This window comes from Danio rerio, chromosome 5, assembly GCF_052040795.2.
Source record: "Danio rerio strain M-AB ecotype USA chromosome 5, GRCz13ab, whole genome shotgun sequence".
In the NCBI taxonomy this organism is placed as follows: Eukaryota; Metazoa; Chordata; class Actinopteri; order Cypriniformes; family Danionidae; genus Danio; species Danio rerio.
In genome coordinates, this window is record NC_141025.1 from 2,726,543 (window position 1) to 2,747,297 (window position 20,755).

The 20,755-nt window shown below is 35.0% G+C and overlaps 2 protein-coding genes and 1 long non-coding RNA gene across 5 annotated transcripts in view; 1 reads left to right on the forward strand and 2 right to left on the reverse strand.

Annotated features, from left to right (window-relative positions):
- The window catches only part of LOC147843780 (uncharacterized), a 27,370-nt gene extending 21,523 nt beyond the window's left edge, over nt 1-5,847 (reverse strand). Inside the window, exon 1 of the long non-coding RNA XR_015490854.1 lies at nt 5,712-5,847. This is a non-coding gene — a long non-coding RNA (uncharacterized LOC147843780). The remainder of the gene's footprint in view (nt 1-5,711) is intronic.
- Nucleotides 1-10,418, forward strand: part of pla2g4cl1 (phospholipase A2, group IVC (cytosolic, calcium-independent), like 1) — a 21,953-nt gene extending 11,535 nt beyond the window's left edge. The window contains exons 15-19 of the mRNA XM_087253208.2: nt 2,666-5,105; nt 5,473-7,496; nt 7,917-8,072; nt 8,237-8,282; nt 9,770-10,418. Coding sequence (XP_087109334.1) covers nt 2,666-2,832 — 167 coding nt within the window. The 3' untranslated portion in view covers nt 2,833-5,105; nt 5,473-7,496; nt 7,917-8,072; nt 8,237-8,282; nt 9,770-10,418. The remainder of the gene's footprint in view (nt 1-2,665; nt 5,106-5,472; nt 7,497-7,916; nt 8,073-8,236; nt 8,283-9,769) is intronic.
- On the reverse strand, nt 6,587-20,091 carry rplp0 (ribosomal protein, large, P0). 3 transcript variants are annotated; one of them, XR_015490534.1, is made up of 10 exons: nt 20,063-20,091; nt 18,581-18,691; nt 16,013-16,188; nt 13,983-14,070; nt 13,756-13,902; nt 10,862-11,047; nt 9,748-10,467; nt 8,234-8,260; nt 7,903-8,064; nt 6,589-7,482 (listed from the first exon to the last, which is right to left on the reverse strand). XR_015490534.1 is itself a non-coding variant. In NM_131580.2 (8 exon segments), coding segments are annotated over 7 exon segments (951 nt in total). In that variant the 5' UTR covers nt 18,635-18,691; nt 20,063-20,079; the 3' UTR covers nt 6,587-6,642.
- Between the last annotated feature and the right edge of the window lie 664 nt (nt 20,092-20,755).

The following is a 20,755-nucleotide window of genomic DNA, read 5'->3' on the forward strand; positions in this document are numbered from 1 at the left end:
ATTCTTCTTGGTGGTACCTTTTTAAAAATGTCCATCAAAGTACTCTCCCTATAAAAACTTTGTCTAATTGTATTCAAACTTCCACATAAAATATTATGTATATATAGGCAAGGCAAGTTTATTTATATAGCACATTTCATACGCAGTGGCAATTCAAAGTGCTTTACATAAACAGGAATAAAAAAGACAAGTTTAGGACATAAAATGCAGACAATAAAAATGATTAAAAACAATTTAAAATGTGTTAAAATAGGTTATAAAAGAATGAAAAAGAAAACGAAAAACATAATAGTGCAGTGCAATCTGTCGGATACAGCACAGTGCTCATACAGTAAAGGCACAGGTTTTCAGTCTTGATGTGAACATGCCTAATGTTGGAGCACATCTGATCATTTCTGGAAGCTGATTCCAGCAGTGGGGGGCATATTGGCTGAAAGCAGATTCACCCTGCTTTGACTGAACTCTTGAAACTTCTAGTTTATTTGATCCTAATGATCTGAGTGATCTGTTAGGTTTGTATTCAGTGAGCATATCTGTAATGTATTGAGGTCCTAGGCCATTTAGTGATTTATAGACCAGTAATAATACTTTGAAATCTATTCTGTATGTAACTGGGAGCCAGTGTAGAGACCTGAGGACTGGTGTGATGTGCTCTGATTTCCTGCTTCTGGTCAGAATTCTGGCTGGGTTCTGTGTTCTGGATGAGCTGCAACTAACTGTCTTATTGGGAAGGCCAGTGAGGAGTCCATTACAGTAATCCACCCTGCTGCTGATAAAAGCATGAACAAGTTTCTCTAAATCTTCACTAGAAACAAAGCATCTGATTCTTGCAATATTTTTGAGATGATAGGATGCTGATTTACTGACTGCTTTGACATGACTGTTGAAACTCAGATCTGACTTAAGAGTCACACCAAGATTCTTGACCTTTTTTTTTGTTGTTTGACCTTTAGTAACAAGGTACGCATTCACCTTGAGACCCTCGTCTCTGTTCCCAAATGCAATGACTTCAGTTTTCTCTTTGTTTAACTGAAGAAAATTTTGGCACATCCAATTGTTAATTTCATCAATGCATTGGCAGAGGGTGTCAATGGGGCTGTATCATTAGGCAGTAAGGCTAAGTAGAGTGTCATCAGCATAGCTGTGGTAGGAGATTTGTTTCTTTCTCATTATTTTGCTCAGGGGGAACATGTAACACACACACACACACACACACACACACACACACACACACACACACACACACACACAGTTTAAGGCAGAATTATTAGCCCCCTTCAACTTTGTCTTTTTTTATATTTCACAAATGATGTTTAACAGAGCAATGTATTTTGGCAAGAATAAAAGTAATTTTTAATTTTTAAACACCATTTTAGGGACAAAATTATTAGCCCCTTTCAGCTATATGTTTTCCTCAATAGTCTACAGAACAAACCATCATTATTCAAAGACTTGCCTAATTGCCCTAACCTGCCTAGTTACCTTAACTTAGTTAAGCCTTTAAATATTACTTTAAGCTGTATAGAAGTGTCTTGAAGAATATCTAGTCTAGTATTATTTAGTCATAATGAATAATATAAATTAAATCAGTTATTAGTGATGAGTTGTTAAAACTATTATGTGCAGAAATTAGTAAAAATTCTCCATAAAACAGAAATTGGGAAAAAATAAACAGGGGGGATAATAATTCAGGGGGGCTAATAAATCTGACTTCAACTGTATCATAATTTTTTCATGTATTCCCTTAGGTGTAAGGGGTTAAATAGTTGGGAAAGGGGTTGTTCTGCAAAAAAAAGAAAAAGAAAAAAAAAGAAAAAAAAATTATATATATATATATATATATATATATATATATATATATATATATATATATATATATATATATATATATATATATAAATATCCTAAAAAAATCTTAAATAAATAGTAAAAAAAACTATAGTTTTAATTTGGGCTGTACAATATGTTTTCAGCATCAATATCGCAATGTGTGAATCTGCTATGTTGAACCACAATTCAGAACAACACTTGTGGAGTCATTGCAAAGTTTAACTCTATGTTAATAGTGTGATTAGATTTTTTTTCAATGATTAAACAAATTTAATCAATGCAGAGACTAAAAAATAATAAAGTTGCCACTTTAACCAAGATTAACTGTATTTTTATACAATGAATTTATACAATTCCATATTTGATTGTTGAATTTCTGAACCGTAATACTGTTTAGACTTCAGCTACAACCATTTATTTATTTTTGTTTTATCTGTGCTTTATGTTGTTTTGTAGATTTTTCTGTAGTTTTGTGTATTTTATGCAGATGCACTCCCTCACAAAATAGTTTCCTAAAACTATGAATTATTTTCAAATAGAGTCATCTTGTGAAATTATGCTCATATTGCAAGAAGTATTGCAGAAAAATTATCAATCGCAATGTCAGCTTTTTTTCCAATATGGTGTAGCCCTAGTTTTAATAATCAATTTTGGTCTTTTCATTATGAAAGTAGATATTTTACTAACATTTTACTAGGTATCCTGCTTAAAGTGCAATTTATGGGCTGAACTAGGTTAATGAAGCCATTATGTTCTGTAGCTGAAAACAATATGTTTGAAATATTTCACAAGGAAGTCAATTTTCTCTATAATTTAACTATCATTGTTTCATTAGATAAACTTGAAGATTGGAGGAAGAAATATCGTACTTTTCAAGGAGCTTACAGCACTGAAATGATCACTGATCTAATGAACGTCGCTGGAAAAAACATCTCAAACTGCAAAGAGAAGCTGATGGAGGAGATTTCTGCAGCCATTGGGCAAAAAACATGCAGTTGCTAACATGTTAAGATTCAACACCATAAACTGATCTGCGTATCGGTTGTTTACCTTTATTGGGGAGATTGATTTCTTTTTCTATCAAATCAGCCTTTTAACTTTTACTGATAAACAATGGTGGCAGTATGAGCAGTTTGGTCTTTTTGTACTTTTTTAATATACTGACAATGTTCGTGCATGATATAATGTTTCATAAATGCTTGACATATGCGGATTAATAAATCAAGTGACAAAATAATTATGACTATGATTTGAAAGACGAAGCAACAGTATTATTGTGCTTCTACTTAACTCAATTAATAAATCTGTTGAGTACATTGTAAATGTTTCTTTTGTTCCTGATCATTTGATAAAGGTTGTTGGCAATCACGCGGTTCTGGTGATGCACGAAATTCAGATGAAGGGCAGGAAGTAAAAAGCTGGGAGATACAGAGGCATTCAGATAAGTTCCCTGTTCACATATATTGGAATAAATTGATAAATATGGTCTTATCTTACAGAAAACCCTCCAAAATTTACGATGCATATAGTATATTGCATGTTTCTGTTCACTGCATTAAGGTTGTGTTATTTATGATATGTTTGGTCCATTTTTTTTTCTTTTGTGAAGGTTTCATGTTATTCCTCCAGGTGGCAGTATTTTTTAATCTTGTTTTGAACAAAATAAAGTTTGTCTTATAAAAATGATAAGGTTTTATTATTGTTGTTGTCATTATTATAATTAGGTAGATAGTCATTTAAATGTTAATTTAAATTCTTAAAAAATGTCATTTTTAGCAATTACCAATCATGTTTTGTTTTTCCCTCGTAAGTGTACTCTTTAATTTCCACCATAAAAGATCAGAAACAGATAAAAAAAAAAGACTAAAATTTGAGTCATCTACTTTTGCAAATGACTAAGTGCTTTATTGGCGTGACAAACGTTTTGCCAAAGCATTTATAAAGTTTACATTAAAAGTAACATACATGTATAATAAAAAAAACACAGTAAGTCGTAATAGTGAAACAAGATTTTTTAAAAGTAATTAAAAATATATCAATATATCATATTCATAATATTATTATTCAATACATCATATTATTATTCAATGTATATTATTGATACATATCTCTCACACAAATTTTTTTCTCAATCAACATTTAAAAGAAATCTATTTGCTCAAGCCCAGCTGAAAACAACAGTAGACTACTACAGAAACCACCAAAGAAACCCATAAGAACACATCCAATATGACTAATTTGAGAATTTTTTTCTCAACATCTTGAACTTTTCCCCATTTGTGAGGAAAAACCTTTGCAGTTCCATAAAAACTGTTTGTTATTTCTAATTTTGGCCGTTTTAAATAATCATAATCAACATAAAACAAACATTTTGATGTTCTTGTAGTGATTCTTATGTAGAAAAATCACTTACTGCCCTCCATCTGAATTTCATGTTAAAACAACCTAGAGCAAATGAGCAAAAATACTGCTAAAACAAGCTACTTTATGTTTTTTTTAACAATCTTCAGCGTTATAATTTTACCAAGATATTTCCCTAGTATTTTGTGACAAACCCACATTAATTTATTAAAAAATTAAGAGGTTAAAACAACAACTTTTATTTAACCTTAATTAACAATGACAAATATTATAAACAATTATTGTTTTAAATTTAGGGTTACTATTCATCCTGTAAAAATATCTTATAGTACATTGTTACCATGTAAATAATACTTTAAATCTTTTTACTAGTGTCCTTTGTAAAATTAGAACATTTATTAGACAGCATGAAAATCCAAACTATTCACGGATAACCACTGAAAAGCTGGCCACTGATCGGTTAACAGGAGTGCCCAAACCTTGTCGTATGAAGGGCCAAAATCCAAATATCATTGAGAGCAATGGGCCAAAGGAAAGCGTACCAAACCATTTTACAATAAAGTTGTTAGTAATTTTCTATTTTATTTAATAAGATTTAATTTTAAATGACAACTTACTGCAATTAAAACAATCACATTTATAACACAGCGGAGTTCAGCGATGAATACACGAGTCAAGCAGAATCTGCCTGATTTGCTCACTGAAGTCTGGATTATCGGGAGACAGTATGCACATTTAAACAACATCATATGCATTAAACAATTTAAAGATAATTTCAGCTAGCTTTTAACAATAAAACAAACAATGGTTACATTAAATTTGACAATACCGAAACATCCCCATCACTCTCCTCAGATGGGATGGTAACGTTAGGCCAAATCAAAGGTTGACATGGACCAGCTTTGGCGTCACTGGTTTCCCTGCTGAAAAAAACTGCTTAAACCAGCCTAGGCTGGTTGGCTAGTTTCAGCTGGTCGACCAGGATGGTTTTAGAGTGGTTTTGGCCATTTCCAGCCTGGTCTTAGCTGGTCAGGCTGGGAGATGACCAGCTAAAACCAGCTTGACCAGCTTAGCCAGGCTGGGAGCCCAGCAAAAACCAGCTATGTCCAGCTTAAACCAGGCTGGTCAAGCTAGGTTTAGCTGGTCATTTTCCAGCCTGACCAGCTAAGACCAGGCTGGAAACCAGCCTGGAAATGGCCAAAACCCCTCTAAAACCAGCCTGGTCAACCAGCTAAAACCAGCCAACCAGCCTAGGCTGGTTTAAGCTGGATTTTTCAGCAGGGTTATAATGATTCATTACAGATCAATGTAACGTACAGTTCACGTTTTCTTAATGCTTTCGTGTAATGTAAATTAATGAAACTGAAATAAATCTTAAATAAGGACATAAATATTTGAAATCTTTATACTAACGTGATGTATAATCTGTCTGAAGTTAAAAACCTCTTCACGCAAAACCGCCAAATGGAAAAATAACGTTACACAAGATAATTGAACACAATAATGAAAATAATACTCACCATCATGTCGTCCGAGATGTTTATGAATTTATCTTCTGGAAGACAAACGGAGACATTTTGGCAATTTTCTTTCCATCTGCGAGGGATTGACGGTTCCTCAAAAACCGTTATACTTCAAAATGTAGTCAGAAAATACATGACCGTAACGTTAACAATAATCCAACTTATCAACGTCTTCCGAGGAAAATAACGCTAGGTTTGCATGTAACATATTAATAAATTCATTAATATACATACTTCGCGCCCTGACCAACAGTCACACACTAAAAAGCGCCAAATAAACTCACGCGAGAACTGACGCCGCTGTAGAAGCCCAGATGGCCTTCACATCACGCGAGAGTTCAGTTATTCCGAAAAATCTTAATTTTTCATTAAGCGTTTGTTAGCTTGAGTATAGACCATTTTGAAAGCTGCAAAAAAAAAGTGGACCCAATATATGTCCTGTTTAATTATTATAGCGTACGAGAATCCAAAAAGAGACACATACTGACGTTAAAATAGCCGTTTTAACATTAAGTTATGATTGAACTGCCTGGAAAGTTATGAAATGGTTTGATAAGCAGAAAATGTTCATGAGTCAATGACATAGCCACATTGAAATAGTCAATTAATCCTTTTGCTTAAAAAGCAAATATAAGTTATATGTAAACATACAAGCTGTATATGCTAGGAGTATGACTTTCATTAAGAGAATTTCACATAAAATCAAAACTTTCAATGGCTCTATTAATTATATTGGTAGCATTGAGTAAAGAGTTTCCTAAATTATTGTTTTAGGATCAACTGATAAGTCATTATGAATTTGTACCAGAAAACATCTTGCATGCGTTACTATACACAGCAAGATTTAAATCAGCGAATAACAGAGACAAAGATGTTGTTTCCAGATGTTTTATTGATGTTAAACAGACATGGATATTCGGTGTCTGGTTTAATCAAACAGGCCGAAGCCCATGTCTTCATCAGACTCCTCAGATTCCTCCTTGGGTGCCTCCTCTTTGGCCGCAGGAGCAGCGGATTTCTGCTCTGTAGCTGCCGCAACAGGGGCTGCAACAGCGAAAGCGGTGGGATCAGCCAGGTAGGCCTTCACCTGAGGATAAAAAAAAATGAAAATAAAAAATGAAAAATCACATTACATGAGTTCCTTGGCACTTGGTAGATTACTTACAATATATAGAATATAAATAAAGACACCTACAATATATAAATTAGTACATGAGAAAATTCAGCATAAATAGATTTTAACGTAACATGGATTACATTTAGATTACTCACCAACCCCTTTATGTGACACTGATATTCCTGTACTATTATAGAACAAATATCCTGTACTACAGTATGAGACACTATTATAGTACTAATATACTGTATTATAGTATGACACTGATAATCATGTACTATTATAGTACTAGTATCCTGTACTATAGTATGTGACACTATCATAGTAATAATATCCTGTACTATAGTATGACACTGATAATCATGTAGTATTACAGTATTAGTATCCTGTACTATAGTATGACACTGATAATCATGTAGTATTATAGTATTAGTATCCTGTACTATAGTATGACACTGATAATCATGTAGTATTAGTATCCTGTACTATAGTATGACACTGATAATCCTGCACTATTATAGTATTAGTATCCTGTACTATAGTATGACACTGATAATCCTGCACTATTATAGTATTAGTATCCTGTACTATAGTATGACACTGATAATCATGTAGTATTATAGTATTAGTATCCTGTACTATAGTATGACACTGATAATCATGTAGTATTAGTATCCTGTACTATAGTATGTGACACTATCATAGTAATAATATCCTGTACTATAGTATGACACTGATAATCATGTAGTATTATAGTATTAGTATCCTGTACTATAGTATGACACTGATAATCATGTAGTATTATAGTATTAGTATCCTGTACTATAGTATGACACTGATAATCATGTAGTATTAGTATCCTGTACTATAGTATGACACTGATAATCCTGCACTATTATAGTATTAGTATCCTGTACTATAGTATGACACTGATAATCATGTAGTATTAGTATCCTGTACTATAGTATGACACTGATAATCATGTAGTATTAGTATCCTGTACTATAGTATGTGACACTGATAATCCTGCACTATTATAGTATTAGTATGCTGTTCTATAGTAAGCGACACTGATAGTCCAGTAGTGTTATAGTATTAGTATCCTGTACTATAGTATGACACTGATAATCATGTAGTATTAGTATCCTGTACTATAGTATGTGACACTGATATTCCTGCACTATTATAGTATTAGTATCCTGTACTATAGTATGTGACACTGATAATCATGTACTATTAAAGTACTAGTTTGCTGTACTATAGTATGTGACACTGAATCATGTACTATTAAAGTACTAGTATCCTGTACTATAGTATGCGACACTGATAATCATGTACTATTACAGTATTACTATCCCGTACCATAGTATGACACACTGATAATCATGTACTATTAAAGTACTAGTTTGCTGTACTATAGTATGTGACACTGATAATCCTGTACTATTATAGTATTAGTATGCTGTTCTATAGCAGGCGACACTGATAGTCCAGTAGTGTTATAGTATTAGTATCCTGTACTATAGTATGACACTGATAATCATGTAGTATTAGTATCCTGTACTATAGTATGTGACACTGATATTCCTGCACTATTATAGTATTAGTATCCTGTACTATAGTATGACACTGATAATCCTGTACTATTATAGTATTAGTATCCTGTACCATAGTATGACACTGATAATCATGTAGTATTAGTATCCTGTACTATAGTATGTGACACTGATATTCCTGCACTATTATAGTATTAGTATCCTGTACTATAGTATGACACTGATAATCCTGTACTATTATAGTATTAGTATCCTGTACCATAGTATGACACTGATAATCATGTAGTATTAGTATCCTGTACTATAGTATGACACTGATAATCCTGCACTATTATAGTATTAGTATCCTGTACTATAGTATGACACTGATAATCATGTAGTATTAGTATCCTGTACTATAGTATGACACTGATAATCATGTAGTATTAGTATCCTGTACTATAGTATGTGACACTGATAATCCTGCACTATTATAGTATTAGTATGCTGTTCTATAGTAAGCGACACTGATAGTCCAGTAGTGTTATAGTATTAGTATCCTGTACTATAGTATGACACTGATAATCATGTAGTATTAGTATCCTGTACTATAGTATGTGACACTGATATTCCTGCACTATTATAGTATTAGTATCCTGTACTATAGTATGTGACACTGATAATCATGTACTATTAAAGTACTAGTTTGCTGTACTATAGTATGTGACACTGAATCATGTACTATTAAAGTACTAGTATCCTGTACTATAGTATGCGACACTGATAATCATGTACTATTACAGTATTACTATCCCGTACCATAGTATGACACACTGATAATCATGTACTATTAAAGTACTAGTTTGCTGTACTATAGTATGTGACACTGATAATCCTGTACTATTATAGTATTAGTATGCTGTTCTATAGCAGGCGACACTGATAGTCCAGTAGTGTTATAGTATTAGTATCCTGTACTATAGTATGACACTGATAATCATGTAGTATTAGTATCCTGTACTATAGTATGTGACACTGATATTCCTGCACTATTATAGTATTAGTATCCTGTACTATAGTATGACACTGATAATCCTGTACTATTATAGTATTAGTATCCTGTACCATAGTATGACACTGATAATCATGTAGTATTAGTATCCTGTACTATAGTATGTGACACTGATATTCCTGCACTATTATAGTATTAGTATCCTGTACTATAGTATGACACTGATAATCCTGTACTATTATAGTATTAGTATCCTGTACCATAGTATGACACTGATAATCATGTAGTATTAGTATCCTGTACTATAGTATGTGACACTGATATTCCTGCACTATTATAGTATTAGTATCCTGTACTATAGTATGACACTGATAATCCTGTACTATTATAGTATTAGTATGCTGTTCTATAGTAAGCGACACTGATAGTCCAGTAGTGTTATAGTATTAGTATCCTGTACTATAGTATGACACTGATAATCATGTAGTATTAGTATCCTGTACTATAGTATGTGACACTGATATTCCTGCACTATTATAGTACTAGTATCCTGTACTATAGTATGTGACATTGATAATCCTGCACTGTTTTGACAAAATATTTAATTTATAGCTTAATCAACAGCTTTTGTTTTAAGTGCAATGACAGACTTCCATAATCCATTAATCACACACACAAGTAGCATGTTTACTATTAAAAATTACTTAAATTGAACTTACTGCCACGGTGTACAGAAAATATCACCATGTAATCCATTAAAAAGTAACTGTAGTCTGATTGAGTATTTTTAAGTGGTTTACTGCTGTGCTTTCAGTGCATATACATGCAGACTTGTTTAGCATTGACATCAGCAAACGTGAATGACATCACAGTGTAGGACTGACTGTCAAAATTACACAGATGAGCAGTTATGCAAGTTAGCCTGCAGGAGCACGAGTGTTATTTTACCTTCTCAGCCAAGGGGAATGTGTAGTCTGTTTCGACAGTGACAGCCAGGACCCTCTTGTATCCATTGATGATAGTGTGAGGGATGGAAGCAAGAGTTGGGTAGCCGATCTGCAGACACACACTGGCGATGTTCCTCACACCCTGAAAACATGGTCACAAATTACACTGATGTAAAGGAATAAAAAAACATATTCCAAGACCCGAAATGTGGACAAAATAATTTGAAAATGGAGAGAAATTAAGTATAAACGACATAATGAATAAACAGTACATAGATCATTTTAACTTGAAATATTTAGGACTTAAATAGACTTGATCAATATAAAAACTGTGATTAAATTGTCTGAGACCAGCGTCCCTGTTAGTTGTAGGATGCAAACAGACAGGGATAGAAGGAATCATGTTTATTTCTGCAGGGGGAACGACAAACAAGCACTGCAACAGCCAGTCCGTAGATAACCTGCACATTTAAAAACACACAACCCGAGTCTCTTAAATAAATAGACCAGTGGCCAATAAAATCAAGTGCACAAACCTCCAGGAATCTCTTGTGCAGGGCATCCTCAGTGATGTCCAGCACCTCGGGGCTGTAGACACTGCCGTTATCATACACCTGCTGGATGATCAACCCGTAGGAGAAGGGCGAGATGTTCAGCATGTTCAGCAGCGTGGCCTCGCTGGCGCCCACCTTGTCTCCAGGTTTGATCAGCTGAACGTCACTCTGAGGGCAGAACAGGATAGTGGGGTTAGTTGATTTGCAGTATTAAATACAAGCTGGAGGTAATCTGCGTTTCCAACAATGAAAGGCAGCAAACCATTTAGGAAATTCATTCGTGTTTTGTGGCACAAATCACCTAAACCACTAAAGAGGAATGTAATAATTAAAAATGCATCGTGACACTGATTGGTCAGCTTGTAATTTTGCTTATTGTTTTGTATTTCATTATTTGAATGTGTATTCGTTTGTTACTAATTTCTTTGTTTCCGGTTGGCTTGAGTGGGAAGTCACATGATTCTCATTGATTGATTTAACCTGCAAGAGTTTGTATGGTCACTCAGGATAGCGAGATCTCAATGCAAGCACCTGTTAAATGCTTTTGCTTATTCTACAGCTGGTTATCAGGCCAACAACTAAAATTGCTTTATACATTATTTGTTTATTTTGATGTACTTTTGTGAAACATTTGGTTGTTTATCTTTTAGTTTTCACAGTGTTCAATAAGTGAAACGCATGGTGGACATGAGTATTTGGAAGCGTGGCTGTTTAATAACCGGCGGGTAGTTACACATCGACTATACATATATATATATATATATATATATATATATATATATATATATATATATATATATATATATATATATATATATATATATATATATATATATATATATATATATATATATATATATATAAAAGCATGCATTAGGGACGGGAAGATTCATCGATATGTATCGATACGCGGTCATGCGCGTGCACGATGCGAGTGCATCGGTAGAGCAGCAGAGGATGACTGAAATTTTGGAAGCAAATCGAGATGCATCGGTTTTTGCGAGATACAGCTTATATTTTTAATATAGAATGTATTTTTTATTTATTAACAAGTGTTGTCAACCTGTTTTTGGCGCATAATTTAATCGACCTACAGAAAGTAAGCCTTAGCAACGGATTTTCGGATGTGTACACTTACGCAACTCAGTGTATCAGGTGTGCGGATGAAGCTAGTGGTGCGCCCTCAGAAAGCGCGAGAAGCAAAACAAACATTTTATTCCCCACTGAGTTTTAAATTTAAAGTATGGCAACATTATGGATTTTAGGATGGACGACATGACAGGACAGATGCAATTTGCAAAATGTGCCGCGCATCTGTAAAATACGCGGGCAGTACGACTAATCTGAAATCTCACTTGAAGCGGCGCCACGGTGTTGTTGTGAAAGCATCTTCCAGTGTTCCTGCATCCCCGGCTTTCGCACTGCTTCAACTGTAGCTACCAGCTCCAAAAGTGGTGAGAAAAGCATTGCAAGTTTTTTTTCCGTGCGCAACAGTTTTGTGTGCTCTACGCCAATAACGAATGCTATTGCATTGTTCATCTGCAAAGATATTCGGCCTAGTGTCACGGAGAACAAAGGTTTTAAACACCTCCTGTTAATTTTTATTTAATTATAATAATAATATTAATAATAATAATGATAAAAATAATTGGGTGTCACGGTGGCACAGTGGGTAGTTTGACCACCTCACAGCAAGAAGATTGCTGGTTTGTTATATTTTTATTAGCCTGTTGTTTACAGTGACAGTGATGTTTCAGCGCAGCATAACACTGCTAGTTCACCACCTTAAGTTTTGAATATTCAGTGGCAAAATATATCTTTGTAAAACTTGTTTTCATAGTTGAAAAGTTAAATCACAATTCTTGTTGTGCAATGCTAAACCTTTATATTGAAAGAGTGCAAATATATATATTTTAATATATATTGCACTTATACATTGTTTATCTTGAAAATACTTAATATGTGCTATATGTTCTAAAATGGCCCTCTACTGTAAACTGACACTCTGGCTCTGAGAGAAGAGCCAGTTTGTAAAAAAAAGTCTTGGTTTTGCTTGGTTTATAAATAATCAAACTCATTCAATGGCACAGCATCCTCTTTCACATCATCTCATAAACTTGATTTAATTAGTTAGTGCTGAATTATCGCATTGTATCGTGATATGGGTGTGAATCGTATCGTGTTGCATCGCAATATGTAACAAATGTATCGCTAATATATCGGATCGTATTCTTTGTATCGAGATGCGTATCGGATCGGCATTATAGCTTAGATGCCCAACCCTAGCATGCATTGGGTTACTTTAACCTATAAATTGTCACCCCAATTTTTAAGACTTAAAACTGATGTGCATGTATGCATATGAATGTGCACAATCAAGTCAACATTGGAGCTAGAACCATAATTTTCAACACAGGCAGAGATTTTTATCATTAAAACTAGCAAAATAATAATATTTTTTAAATTACCCAACAAAGGTTATGATTGAAATGTCTGAGACCAAGCGTCCCTGCAGATCTAAGTAGTAGACAAACAGGGATAGTAGGAAACATGTTTATGTCTGCAGGGGGAACGACGAACAAGCACTGCAACAGCCAGTCCGTAACTAAACCTGCACATTGATTATTATTATGCATTTGTAATGGTTTGAGCCACAGTCGTCAATAGTTCAAGTGGATAAAAGAATCAAATTTGTACCTGGAGGATAAGAATGAGTAATATTGAATAATTTAGGGACAACTGCATTTTTTTATTACCATTTTAAATGTTGACTACTGTATACTTGCTTAAAACACTTGACAAGACAGCAGCCAAACAGCAGAACCAAAGAACCATAATCAAAACAGTCTGAATGATCCCGCAGTCCTGCTACTCACCAAGATTTCAATGGTTCCTCTGGAGATCTTGGTGGTGATTCCCAAAGCCTGGAAGAAAGAGGTCTTCTCAGGACCAAGCCCGGTGTTCTGGGCCGGCACAGTCACCTCACAGGGGGCGATGGCACCAGCACGGGCAGCAGCGGGCACCTGCACTCAAACAATATCTCCATCAGTTAAAGCCGCTAAGATCTACTAAAACACACACACAGTTGAACAAAAACACTCACTTTGTTTGCCAGCAGCAGATCCCTGACCTCAGTCAGATCCTCCTTGGTGAAGACGAAGCCCACGTTCCCGCGGATGTGGGGAAGCAGCCTGCAGAGAAACAGAATTGCCTCAAATACTCATCTACAATTAAAAACAAAATTCATATATGCATTTATTGCCACGTTAACAACTTATGGCTATTACAAATGGCTATACATCAAATATTCATACATGCATAAAAGCATGATGTCTGAGACCAGCGTCCCTGCAAGTCATGAGATGCAGACAGACAGGGATAGAAGGAATCATGTTCATTTGTGCAGGGGGAACGACGAACAAGCACTGCGACAGCCTGTCCATAACTGAACCTGCACATTTAGCATTATGCATTGGTAGTTAACATTACAAGTCAATAAAAAGGTAAATAAATCGAATTTTCCAATAAAACTGAAGGCAATCCGAATAACCATCTGTCAAAGCCATTTTGGTTAATTTGCAACCTAAAGGTTTAATGTTACCGGTTTAGTCCCCCTGTAAAAACTATGAAAACTTCAATTGTAAGCAGCTGAAAAACTCTAATCTGCAGCTTAGTTATGTTAAAGTGACAAACTGGTTCTAAATAGCAAAAAGTCATCATTTTTAATATGCAAAACAGATGCTTCACAAACCATTGTGGAAATTTTTATGTAGTATAATAGTCAAATATCAGTAAGTCTACTGCCTTAAAACCAGTTAGACCGTCATCTGTTTTAATATTGGCTAAGAATTGATCAGCTGTAAACGAATAGTGATATGTAAATTCACACCATTTACTCATCATCGATTGGTTTCAAGCCTTTGATTTTCACCGATGAACACTAGTGATATTCAGTAATGATTTTAAATCACACTGAACTGAGCTAAACTGAACTTAAACACTAAAAACTGAACTACACTGTTCCAGTTACTATGACCATTTATGTGAAGCTGCTGACACAATCTACATTGTAAAAGCGCTATACAAATAAAGCTGAATTGAATTGAATATTTAAGCTGAAAACCTGTAACCATTGACTTTCATAGTAGGAAAAACAAATACTATGAAAATCAATGGTTACAAGGTTTAAAGGTCCCGTGAAATTAAAGGATTTTAGCTGTGTTGAATTTAGTTAAGAATATCTATAAGCTGGTGTGCTCTCAAACAGTGATGATAAATAGCATTAAGATATAAACATCTAAAGATGACCGTTTGTCAGTTCATCCTTGATAAAGACATCTAACATCAACTTAAACTTTAATTTTCACCATCAAATCTTGACCAAACACTTTAGTTGGTCATGCCCCATCTTTAAGGTTAATCTGCTTCTCATTTGGAGAGCTTTAGCTTGTGCATCATATAAATGTATTTTTTATTTAGTGCCATGTCAGCAACCACGGCTATCTTCATGGCAGGAATCTTTCAACAATAAATATACAATTTAAAAATAAACAAACTAAATAAAACAAATTAAATAAGATTTGTGTTAATACATGATAAAAATTCTAAAAATCTTTTCTGGTTTCACTTTGTCAAAAATGTCCTTAAGAGTTCATTTCATAAAAAGTCCTTCTGGAATCAGTAAAAGCAGGACAGTCCAGTAAAATGTTTTACAGTAAGAGGAGTTTTGCAGCACAAACAATGAGTAGGGTTTTTTACCTAGGAGCAAAAAACCATGTGTTATTCTCGTATGCCCAATACGACATCTGGTAAAAACTACTTGATCAAATCGATTCTTAAAATGTCTTAAAATTCTGTGTGAAACTTCAGTAATGTAATTTATTGTTTTAGCTTGTGCATCAAAACAAGCTATTAGCATTATTAAAAGAGGAGAAGTCTATGTCCCACCATCAGTTCATGTTATAGGTGAGATTACATAACATTTAGGAAAAAAAAAAAAAAAAAACATTTCAAAGCACTTGACGGGACCTTTAAGCTCTTCAAAACATAAGAAACTCATAGGTTCACAACAAGTATAGTTTGAAAAAAGGACAATTAAACTTTTCGGGTGAACTATCCCTTTGCTGTGATTACCTCTCCAGAGCTGGGTTGTTTTCCAGGTGGCCACGGATGGCCTTCCTCATCATGGTGTTTTTCCCCATGAGCACGACGGCCTTGCCCCGCAGGGACAGACGGATGGTCTGCATCTGCTTGGAGCCGACATTGTCTGCGCCCACGATGAAACACTTGGGGTAGTCATCCAGCAGTTGCTGCAAACAAGCAAAAAAAACCATGTTAGAAACAACTCTGCCCCATAACTAGGTTAAATTAGGGTTGAATTTGATTGTAATGCAGTCGTGGTGATGTGTTGGTGACGTATGTAATACTGTTTCCGGGTCCAAGCCGCTGAGAAATCATTCATTTATGATCACTTTTAATTCATATATCACACATTAAAGTTAATTTTATATAAAGTCATAGTGTACACAACAATCTCTGTGCTTGCTGCATATCAAATACCAAAATTAACAATTTATAAAAAAATTAATCACTTTCTGGCTATCGGATATTAGGCATGGACATATTGCGATCGTGATTTTCGAAAGTATAAAATCGCTTTGTAAACGTTTATTATTACCATTACACTAGTCTCCCCATACAGTTGAATAGAGCGCTTGGACCTTGAAGCCACTTCGCGTGACGTCACACTTAACAAGCAGATAGTGTACACCTTTTGTAAGCTGCTTTGAAACAATTATGAAACGCGCTGTACAAATAAACTTGCATAGAATAGAAATACCAGAGACTTGAAAATGACAGATGATTGTTTAAATCAGTAAAAGGGACAGTTACCCTGAAATTAGTGTTTAAGAGCTGCCACACTTAGTGTTCTTCTTCTGCTTAAAGCCTGGTTTATGTTTCTGCGTCAAGTGACCGGCGTAACCCACGGCACATGCAACGCGCATAGCTGTGCATTTATACTTCTGCTGCTGTCTCTGTTGGTCTGCATTAACACTTCCGAAACGCTAGTTGGCAGTGAGGTGTAAATGTTCCTCTGTGTCGAGTTTCGCTGCTGTTTTGCTTTTCCTGAACACTTCCTGGATGTACAAGTGACTCAAACTCGCTTATTTTGAGGCAGGAACCGGCGGACGTGCAACAACTTTAACTCTGAGGTAAACACAAAACAAAACTTTCCATCAGGAGCTCCTTCACGGGACTCCACACTTGTAAACAATTGCTCGCGCCATTCGTGCAGCTCTCGGTCCCGCCCAGACTCGTCAGCGCTACTAAGCCGACCAATCACAGAGCTTACGCTACACGTCGTTGCGACGTGTAGTTACAATTTTTGAGAGGTGCACGTCAGTGACGGTGACGGCAAGGCTATGCGTCAGCGCCGTAGCATACGCCGGCGTTTCACGCAGAAGTATAAATCAGCCTTAAGACACTTTGAAGCTGAAAATGTGTAACCATTGACTTTCATAGAAAAAATAAAACTTTGGAAATTGATGCTTACAGGCTTTCAGCTCTCAAATTTTCTTGTTTAACCGAAGACACTTAAAAGGATTTCAATAAGTGACAAGTAAATACTTCACATTTTTGCATGAACTGTCCCTTTGAGTATATCTGCATCTATTTTTAAGAGTTAAAAAAAAAAAAAAAAAAAAAAAAAAAGGCCCAAGTTTGCTAAAAAAATGGGGTCTTGTCAACCTGACATTTAATGGGATGTAATTTTTTTAGTCTTATGCCTTACCCTGAATATAGAAATGCATATAAATACATATAGATCATTTACTTTAATCATTACTATTGGAATGAGGAGACTAACCAACACAACAAAACATGTTTCTGAAGACAATCACCTACTGCTCCTTTAATGCATTAATTCAAGAAAACTCTTGTTGTCATCATAGCCAAAATATGCTTTAATCTGTAATTGCTCTATATATTAATTGTGCACAACAAAAACAAACTGAGGCAGTTTTCCAAAACTAAGATCTATACCACATGTCACAAAATATGAAGTGAAAAACACCTTTATGCAGTTTTTAAAGCTTAAAACAGGTGTTCAAATTCTTCATCTTTACAAGTTTGAGGATTGTGGCAATATACATTTAATCTCAAGAGGGAATTCTCACCACAGGCAGAGATTTATATCATTAAAACTAGCAAAATGGTATTAATTGTTTAAATAACCCAACAAAGGTTATGATTGAAATGTCTGAGACCAAGCGTCCCTGCAGATCTAAGTAGTAGACAGACAGGGATAGTAGGAAACATGTTTATGTCTGCAGGGGGAACGACGAACAAGCACTGCATCAGCCAGTCCGTAACTAAACCTGCACATTGATTATTATTATGCATTTGTAATGGTTTGAGCCACGACATTTCAAGTAGATAAAATAAATCAAACTTGTACGAAGAATGAGTAATATTGAATAATTTTAGGACAACTACATTTTTTTTTTACCATTTGAAATGTTGACTACTGTATACATGCTTAAAACTCTTGTCAAGACAGCAGACAAAGTTAAGGCAATCTAAAGAACCCTGTTTTAAAGCCAGTAGGAAACAGGTTTAATTGAGCAGGGGTAAGACCAACCAGCATTGACGCTGCTGGCCTGTGCTAGTGTTCATGCTATAGAAACCATTACATGCACTTACGATGATTTTCAGAAAATAGTTGGACTTCCACGTGGCCCTGTCTTCCCTGGGCATCTTTGCAGTGCTTCCAAGGATCGGTGAACAGCCGGTTTAAAGACAAGGTTGTAAAATCTGGGGATTAAAAAAAACCAAGAAATACTTTTACACCTGCCTTGTGTACATCTTATTAAATGGCAAAATGTGAATTATTGCTTGTAGTTTCCAGGTATTTTGGTTCCTTCTTATAAGCTTTTAAATATTTAAAGATAATCAGAGCACTATTGTATTTGATTTACTCCTATAAACGTGTCTGAGACCAGCGTCCCTGTAAGTCATGAGAAGCAGACACACAGGGATAGAAGGAATCATGTTCATTTGTGCAGGGGGAACGACGAACAAGCACTGCAACAGCCTGTCCATAACTGAACCTGCACATTTGTTAATACCATAATGCATTTGTGATGGCCTGAGGCAGGGGTCACCAATCCTGGTCCTGGTGGGCCGGTGTCCTAGGAGGGTTTAGCTCCATCTTGCCTCAACACACCTGCCTAGATGTTTCAAGCATACCTGGTAAGACCTTGATTAGCTTGTTCAGGTGTGTTTGATTAGGGTTGGAGCTAAAATCTGTAGGACACTGGCCCTCCAGGAACAGGTTTGGTGACCACTGGCCTGAGGTGTACTAAAACAATAATGTTTAGAGACAGCTCACCCAAATGAAAACTGATTTATGCACCCTTAACTTTTCAAATCACTTGAGTTTCTTCCATTAAACACTCGTGTAGATATTTTAAATGCAGAAAACCTGTAACATCGACTTGCATAGTATATTTTTCCTGTATTTGTATTATGGTAGTTGGTTTTCAGTTTTCTCCAAAACATACTGTGTTCATTAAGAAACTCATAAGATTTGAAAACACTTGATGGTGAATTATCTTTTGGGTGAACCTATACCCCTTTAAAATTACCTTGACAAGGCAGATGTCAATCAAAACAGAAGGCAGTTTATGCCAAATTGTACATACTAATACAAATAAAACTACCTGGTCTGATGACTCGAATAAAATATGAACACAATTATATATGATTGACCATTTTAACTTAATGACCTAACAGTTAAGAATATTTCACTGAAATGAGAGCAACTGGTTTTAAAATAGCAAATAGCGTAACATCTCAATGTGGAACGACCGACCAGCACAAGCACTAGCATGTAGTGTCCACTAGCAGACCCATCACACATTTTACGCATAAATATGATTAATATCAGAATTGGATCATCAAAATAAAGTAAGATGCTATTAAAACGTCGCGTCACACATTGCGCACGAGGCCTGTGCTAACAGGCTAGTGCTAACTTTTACTGTAAAAATCGTTACACAAGCTTTAAACACATAATTATAACCGCCGCTGATATTAAACACACGTAGGCCTTCTCGTGACCTCTTTTGATGTTATTTATTAACACATTTTAAGAAACCGCCACAAGAGCGGCGTCAGCCTTACCTCACAGTAGGGACGCGTGAAAGAAAGAGGCCGCGAAAGGAAGCGGCACAATATTAGTATCAGTCGATCATCCAATCAGAATCGCGCGGAAAATGCGTATCTGTGCGCTGATTGGTCAATGCACGTGTCTGTCACGGTCAGTGCGTATTTGTACAGTCGCACTTAGAAAGGATACAGCTGCGGTCAATATAGCATCATTCTGTGACGCTATAAAACAATAAATAATATTTTTACATTACTGTGAGGGTTGAGTTTACGGTTGGGGTAATAAAATACAATTAATGGATAATTTAATAGCAAAGAATGTAAATAGTTCCCGTTAACTGTCGGCCGCAGATGTATCCCTTCTAACAACAGCCAAAAATCTGCACAGAACCAAAATGACTGTGCATCTAAATTCATCGCAATACCTTTATTTTAATGAATGCATTTTAATGAATTGACCATTAATAGGGAAATTTGGTCCTCCAAAAAAGTCACTTTATAATCTATTTTGATGTTTTTCATCTTATTTTTTGTCTAAACTGACTTTAATCATCTGATCTTGACAATCATTTTTCTATTTTCTACCATTTTTTAAATTGAACATCTTATAATAAAACTCTTTCTCTTTCTATATAAAATTCGTTTATTGCAATAACTAAGAATACTGTAAACAAATTTGTATTATTTCTATATATTTTTTATAAAAAT